The sequence below is a fragment of the Alexandromys fortis genome, unplaced genomic scaffold (genome assembly GCF_014885135.2).
Source record: "Alexandromys fortis isolate MF-2015 unplaced genomic scaffold, M_Fortis_MF-2015_v1.1 scaffold_242, whole genome shotgun sequence".
In the NCBI taxonomy this organism is placed as follows: domain Eukaryota; kingdom Metazoa; phylum Chordata; class Mammalia; order Rodentia; family Cricetidae; genus Alexandromys; species Alexandromys fortis.
In genome coordinates, this window is record NW_026068123.1 from 861208 (window position 1) to 869022 (window position 7815).

The 7815-nt window shown below is 50.4% G+C and overlaps 1 protein-coding gene across 1 annotated transcript in view; it reads right to left on the minus strand.

Moving 5' to 3' along the window:
- Positions 1–6978, minus strand: part of Slc44a2 (solute carrier family 44 member 2 (CTL2 blood group)) — a 30198-nt gene extending 23220 nt beyond the window's left edge. Inside the window, exon 1 of the mRNA XM_050125536.1 lies at positions 6848–6978. Coding sequence (XP_049981493.1) covers positions 6848–6878 — 31 coding nt within the window. The 5' untranslated portion in view covers positions 6879–6978. The remainder of the gene's footprint in view (positions 1–6847) is intronic.
- Between the last annotated feature and the right edge of the window lie 837 nt (positions 6979–7815).

Sequence of the window (7815 nt, forward strand, 5' to 3'; positions counted from 1 at the left end):
CAGCACTCAGGGAGTAGAGACAGTCAGATCTCTGTGAGTTCAAGGCCAACCTGGTTACATATTGAGCACGAGGGTATCCAGGGTTAAGTAGAGAGAACCTGTCTCAGAAAATGAATGAATGAGCGTGCCTTTAATTCCAGCACTCAGGAGACAGAGGCAGGAGGATCTCTGTGAGTTCAAGGCCAGCCTGGTCTACAGAGCAAGTTCCAGGACAGGCTCCAAAGCCATAGAGAAACCCTGTTTCATAAAAACAAAACAAAAAAAAAAAACAAGAAAATGAATGAATGAATGAATGAATAAATAAATAAATAAATAAATAAGTATAATAAAAGCTACAGGTGTCATGGGTGGAGCCAGGCTTCACTGGCTCTGCATGCCTGAGAAACCTGGGTCCTTTCTCTGCACATCAACTGAGCAGGGTCTCCCAAGCCAGCAGAAGGCGAAGGGAAGTGGGCTAGGAGTTCAAAGTCAGTCCTGGCTCAATAGAGTTTGAGGGCAGCCTGAGCTGTGAGGGGTCCCGTCCCAAACACACGCGGACACTTCCACTCAGAATTAAACAACAAGAAAAAAAAAACAGAAAAGCAACTGTCCTTACCCTCATTCCAGATGCTGTCTACAGAACACAGACCCTGCACATCTCTAACCCTCTGTCTCCTAAGCGGCACGATTTTGGTGCTGGGATGAACCAAAGGAATGTCACCCACACCTCTAATCTTGTCTTCCACACCATTCCCTCTGGGCAAATTCACAGGGTACAGGGTACAAAGCTGTGCATTGTTCCGCCCCAGCAAAGCAGGGCTAATCTCATCCTTGGAGAAGGCTACAAAGTATGTATTTAAACAATATTTTGTTGTTGCCTAGGGCCGAGGTTGTCCCCCTTCCCTGTGTCCGTCCCCCCGCCCCCCACTCCCCACAGGCAGAGTTTCTCTCATATAGCCCAGGCTGGTCTTGAACTCCCAGGGATCCGCCTGCCTCTGCCTCCTAAATGCTGAGATTAAAGGTTAACCGCATGCGCCATAACTGCCTGGCCCAAAACTTTTAAATTAGACCTATTCATTTTATTTTATACGAGTGTCTGCCTTTATGTATTATGTCTGAGCACAGTGCACATGCTTGGTGGCTGCAGAGGTTAGAAGAGAGGACCAGGTCCCCTGGTTGATGATAGCTGTGAGTCACCACAGGGGTGTTGGGGAAGGAAGGGTCCTCTGCAAGAGCAGCCGGTGATCTTACACTGTGTATCTTCAGTCGGCTACACTGTATTTCACTGAGCTCTAGTCCTCTTGTAGAGAACCCTTCCCCAGCACCACAGAGTGGCTCACAACCATCCAGAACTACAGTTCTAGAGGACCCAACACCCTCTTCTGACGTCTTTGGGCACTAAGCCTCCACATGGTACAGACACACATGCAGGCAAAATACCTATACACATAAAATAAAAAACCATGACTAAAGAGATACAGGTGTGGGGGACTCCCAAAGAAACGACTGTGGGTAAAACCCTGGCCATAAGGACCTGAGTTCCAGTCCCCAGGACCCACATAAAATCTGGGGGTAAAAACTGTACCGGGCTTAGGGACAGACACTGTCACAGAAATTAAGAGAGCGGGAAGGCTCAAGTTAGGGCCTGATGCCCTGAGCACTATCCTCCAAACTCAAAGTGTGAAAGGCGAGCTGGGCGACTAGTGGTGCCCGCCTTTAATCCCAGCACTCGGGAGGCAGAGGCAGGCGGATCTCTGTGAGTTCGAAGCCAGCCTGGTCTACAAGAGTGAGTTCCAGGACAGGCTCCAGAACTACAGAGAAACCCTGTCTGAAAGAAAGAAAGAAAGAAAGAAAGAAAGAAAGAAAGAAAGGAAGGAAGGAAGGAAGGAAGGAAGGAAGGAAGGAAGGAAGGAAGGAAGGGAGGGAAAAACCACAAAAAAGAAAAAAAAGTGAAAGGAGAGAACTCACTTCCACAACCTGTCCTCACACACACTATACATGAGTAAATGTACTTTTTAAAAACTTACAAAAGTGCCGGGCAGTGGTGGAGCACACCTTTAATTCCAACACTCAGAAGGCAGAGGCAGGTGGATCTCTCTGAGTTCAAGGCCAGTCTGGTCTACAAAGCAAGCAAATTCCAGGACAGGCTCCAAAGCTACAGAGAGAAACCCTGGCTTGAAAAACCAAAAACCAAACACAAAACCAAAAACCAACCACCCAAACAAACAAAAACTTACAAAAGTGGAGAGCAACAGAGGGAAACACCAGGTGTCAACCTGTGGTCCCCACATATGTTCACATAGCGCACACCCCCAAAAGAAATATGTATGTGAATGGGGGCACTCACCAGGCCCTGCCCTTCTCTGAGAATTCACAGATAGCAACCATGCTGGGGAGGAAGAGATGTTTTCTCACTGGTGTAGCCACTGGTGAGGAGCCCACAGCTTTGTGGACAACCCCTACCCTCATTGTGTCTCTCATACACAAATTAAAAAATACATTTCATATGTGTTATAAAAATTTCATAGTGGGGCTGGGCAGATGGCTCAGTAGTTAAGAACACTTGCTGAGTCCTGGTTGTCCTGGAACTCACTAAACTAAGGCTGGCTTCAAATTCACAGAGATCTGCCTGCCTCCTGGGGCTGGAACTAAAGATGTACACTACCACACCCGGCTTTTATTTCTTTATTTTTATTCATGTGCACAGTGTGGTGTGTGTGCTGAGTTTAAGGCACTGTGTGCTTGGAGGAGGCTGTGACATCTGAGTGCTGGGAATCACACTCAGGTCCTCCGCTAGAGCAGTGAGCACTGATGAGCCATCTAACCAGGTACCTAAATTCTTTTTTTCTTTTTTGAGACAGGCTCTCATGTAGCCTAGGCTGGCCTGAAACTCCTGTGCAGCCAATGATGACCTTGAGTTCTAATCTTCCCGCCCCCACCTGGGACGCCCACTTGCCTGGTTTATCAGATACCAGGTAGAGAACGTGGGAATCCTTGTGTGCCTGGTGAGCACTGTGCCAACAGCTACAAACTCAGCCGAAGAAGTCTCCTCTTTAGCAAATCTTCACTATGTGCTTCCCTGCTCTGGGTTCTAGAATCTTCTCTAGCTCATGCCAAGTCTGGGCTGGCAGGAAGGCTGTGCCATTAAGGACCCCGGCCGGGCCCTAAGCCATTTCCCTTTCCTGTGGAGCTGCTACCTCCTTCCAGAATCATGTTATCTGCTGGGAAAGGCACTTCCTGCCCTGCCCAGTCCTGCCTCACTCTTCCCAGACACAGGTTTGCCTGTCCATTAGTTCAAAGAAAAGCTATGTCCTCCACGCCACCACACCAGCCCCAGGGTCACCTGAGCATACAGGGCCTTCCCAGACATCACTGAAAACAGTAGTCTGAGCTGGGCGGTCCTGGTGGATGCCTTTAATCCCAGTACTTGGGAGGCAGAGGCAGGCAGATCTCTGTGAATCTGAGGCCAGCCTGGTCTACAAAGCAAGTTCCTGAACAGCAGGACTCTTATACAGAGAATCACTGTCTTGAATAAACAGCAACAGCCGGGCTGTGGTGCATACACTTTTAATCCCAGCACTTGGGAGCAGAGCACTTGGGAGTTCGAGGCCAGCCTGGTCTATAAGAGCTAGTTTTGGGACAGGCACCAAAGCTACAGAGAAACCTTGTCAAGAAAGAAAAGAAAAGAAAAGAAAAGAAAAGAAAAGAAAAGAAAAGAAAAGAAGAAAGAAAGAAAGAAAGAAAGAAAGAAAGAAAGAAAGAAAGAAAACAACAAAATAGAAAACGCTAGTCTGGCTCGGCATGGTAGAACATGCCTGTCCTCTCTGCACTTAGGAGGTGGAGCAAGATGATAAATTGAAGGGTGTTCTTGGCTAGGTAGTGAGTCCAGCCTGCACTACATGTGATCCACAAGCCTTATACATAATGATGCAGGCTCAGAAGGGCCATCCAGTCACCTAGAGTTACAGAGCACGTAAAGATCAGAACCTTTTACAGGCAGTGGTGGCACACGCCTTTAACCCAGCTCTCGGGAGGCAGAGGCAGGCGGATCTCTGAGAGAGATCTGATCTACAAAATTAATTCCGGGACAAAGAGGGCTACATAGAGAAACCCTGTCTCAAACAGACAAAAATGAAACAAAAATCAGAGCTTTGATTTAAAGCTGGGTCTATCTGAAGTCACTCCTGTTGGGCACAGTGACAAATGGGAAGCCAAATGGCGTAGGATTAGCCATTATGTCCAAGAGAAAGCTGACATTGAGCCCAACTGATAGCGTGCTTATCCAGCATACAGGAAACCCTGGGTTCCTTCCTTAGCACTGAATAACTTGGGTGTGGTGGTGCACATCTATAATCCCAAAATTTGAAAGTTGAAGGTAAGAGGATCAACCATTTGGTTACACCATGAATTTAGAGAGAAAGCTTAAACTATTTTGCAGGAATGTTATGGGGATGTCTAGATAGTCCAGTTTTTTCATTTTGGTGAAATAGGCTAAGTTTCAGGCAAAACAAGATCCTGCCTAAAGTAAGGCATGGTGGCCTGAAATCTCAGCTACTCGTAAAGGCTGCAGCATAAAGAGAAGACCAAGTTCAAGGCATCTGAGTTACACAGCAAGACCTATATCAGAGGTTTGTATGCTTGAGGCTCTTGGTTCATTCAATCTTCAGTATCCATAAGGAAGAAAGGAAGGGAGAAGGGAAAGAGCGGGGAGGGAGGGAGGGAGGGAGGGAGGGAGGGAGGGGGGAGGGGAGAAGGAAAGAAAAGAAAGGAAGAGAAAAATCCCACTGTCAACTAAGATGGCTCTGGCTGCAGAAGCCAGGTATGGCCTCTTTCACAGGTTCCCTGAGTCTTGTAGGGGAAAATATTAAGCAAGCTTGTGGTTTGTTTTCTGTTCCTTCTGCCTGAAACACACTTGTCTCACTTAATCCATCTCACCCGGCTTTCACTCTCCAACCTTCATCTCTTAAAATAGACCCTAGTGGCTCTTCTGTGCATGACGTCTTGTCCCTTGCTCTACAACCATAACAACCTACAATTACATGTTAGTTCTCTTGTCCACCCTCACACGGTCTAGGGTTTCTCTGCTTGGTGGACTGCTGTGTGTCCCCAGGCAGACCATTGCCTGCGAAAGGTCTGATAAATTCTTGGGGGTCTGAAATTGGGGGTGTTTGGCTGAGCATCCGAATGACGTCTAGGCCCAACCACTTGCTGACCGTGCTTGAGGCCTTGGGTTTTGGCAACACACCTACAAAACCTTGAGGGTCCATTTCCAGCCTGAGCATGGCATTGCCTTGAGTTCCAGTCTGTGCTTGCAGAGCTTGCTCCAGGCCTTGGGGTTCTACCACCACCCACCCCTCAGTGCTTTCTGAGCATGCGAGACCCCATTTGGGTTCCAGTTCTTGCTAGACACAAAAGAGCTGGCAGCTTTCAATCCCGTGGCTTACTGACCAGGAGTGAGGCCCTGAGTTCCATCCTGTACAGAGCTTCCCTCTGCACACCCACCCCCACACAGTCTCACCCTTTAGCCAAATTCAAGCGTGGGCAAATCAAAGCCTTGTTCACTCTGCCCCATTCTTATTCCAAACAGACGTCAAGAAGACCAACTACACATACCCTCAGACGTGACACCCAAGCATACTCACACCCCCAGACTGAGATTCCCACACCAGAGACAGACAGCCACACCCAAGAGTTGCACAGCACAAGCGACCCCAGAGCCTGGGGCTTAGGACAGGGAGCCCCTCTGGTGGTCTGGGGCTGGCAACTCAAGTGCCACCAGAAAGTCCCTGGGAGGCTAGGTCCTTTAGGCTGGGCAGGGTGGGTCGCAGCCTCTCCCATCTGCCCATTCATTTCTTTCTTTAGGGCACAGTACCAGGGAACAAGAGGAGGCTCAGGGAGAGCCTACTTGCTTCTCTAGTTATTTTTGAGCCATTTCCGGCCCCCTCCCCACGACTCTAGAGTCTAGCAGTTTCCAGGAAGTTCCTGTCACACAGACGGGGGCGGCGGGGGTGGGGATAGAGCCCCTCTGCCATAGTCTCAACCATGTCACCACTTAAGGCTCGTGACAGATTTGGGCCCCCAGGGAACCCAAAATAGATAAGAGGAAGGAGGCTCAGAGTTCAACACCCAGTTCATGGGAACCCGGAGTCGGGTGGGGTGAGAAAGCCGCATCCTGGCCCCACCCCCAACTCCAAGTAGCTGAGGCTGCCCTCAGGCTTCACAGAGGGTAGGGTCCCAGTCTCCTGAACCCCTTAAAATTACAGGCACCCGCAATCATCCTCTTAGGCAGGGAAAGTTTTTGAGTTGCTCCCCGCTTGCCCCTCATCAAAGGCACCCTTGTTTCTGCCCTTCCCTGAACTGGTATGCGCCCAACCCCTGTGGTACAGGTGCGTCCAACCTTGCCTCAGTTTCCCCACCAAAGCTTGGGATCGCTACTTGTGGGTGTAAATGGCAGAGATGCAGAGAACATTGAGCTCTTGAGGAGACGGGACATGTGGAGAGGTCGGGGCCCTGTTCCTGCCCAGACCCCAATCTATTACTGCCGCAAGTCCCCTCCCCCGCCCACCATCTAATCCGCCCAGATAACGGGACCTCCAGGGGAGGAGCATGCGCCGTACTCCCCGGCCCCATCGCTCAGGAGGAAGGGAGTAAGCTTGAGAATCCTAGGGAAGGGATACGGGCGACAACCTGGGCTGGGGCCAAACGCTCCGGATTAACCAGCGCAGGATGCAGAGGCCTGAGGCGGACAGAAGGGCCTTCGTCCTGGCTGCAGCCACGAGTGTTTTAAGGCTCTCAGATGTTGTCCTTCTTCAAAACCCCCTCCTTCCCAAGTCACACAGGCGCCCTCCAGGCCGGAGGCAATTCCTACCATAGACTCCGTCCTTCCTATCGTCCTCCATGGCCGCAATTGGAGGGGAGTCGAGTCCGAAGCCAGCACGACCCCAACCCAGGCGGGCGGGAGGCAACGCGCGCTGCAGGCCCCGCCCTACCCTGGCTGACCCCGCCCCCAGCGCGCACACCAATGGGAGCCCCGCGCCTGATGGGCGTGGCCAGGACCGGGAGTTGGGGGGCGGCCACCTTCCAATTTCCAGTGACTCTCGCGGCTCATTCTTCTAGGTGAACCGGTGAACCGCACCTTGTAGGTTGCAGCTGCTCGTCAGTGGTTCTTGTTTGTTTGTATGTTTTTGTTTTTCGAGACAGGGTTTCTCCACGTGGCCCTGGCTGTCTGGAACGCGCTCTGTAGATCAGGCTGGCTTCGAATTCAGAGATCCTCCTGCTTCTGCCTTCTGAGTGCTAGGATTAAAGCCATGAGTCATTACTGCCCAGCAAGTCATTCTTTTTCCCTGGTATTGATCTCTGACTATGAGCTAGAGGAATGAGAAAAAATTGTCAGGTGTCCATTCATGAGATTGTCAAGAACTTGGGAGTTTGAACACAGGTCAAAAGGGAATAAAAACTGAGGAGCGGTTAATTCCGTGGCAGCCAGGACCGGTGGTTCACTTTAATCCTTAATCCCAGCAGAAACAGGAGGCTCTCTTTTAGTTCTGGGCCAACTAGATAGGACTATATACATAGTGAGACCTCGGGGAGGGGGGTGCTGGCAAAATGCTTTCGTGGCTAAGAGCACTACCTCCTCTTCCTGAAGACCTGAATTCAACTCCAGCCCCAGAGAATCTGATGCCTGCCGGGCGGTGGTGGCGCACACCTTTAATCCCAGCACTCGGGAGGCAGAGGCAGGCAGATCTCTGTGAGTTCGAGGCCAGCCTGGTCTACAAGAGCTAGTTCCAGGACAGGAACCAAAAAGCTACGGAGAAACCCTGTCTCAAAAATCAAAAA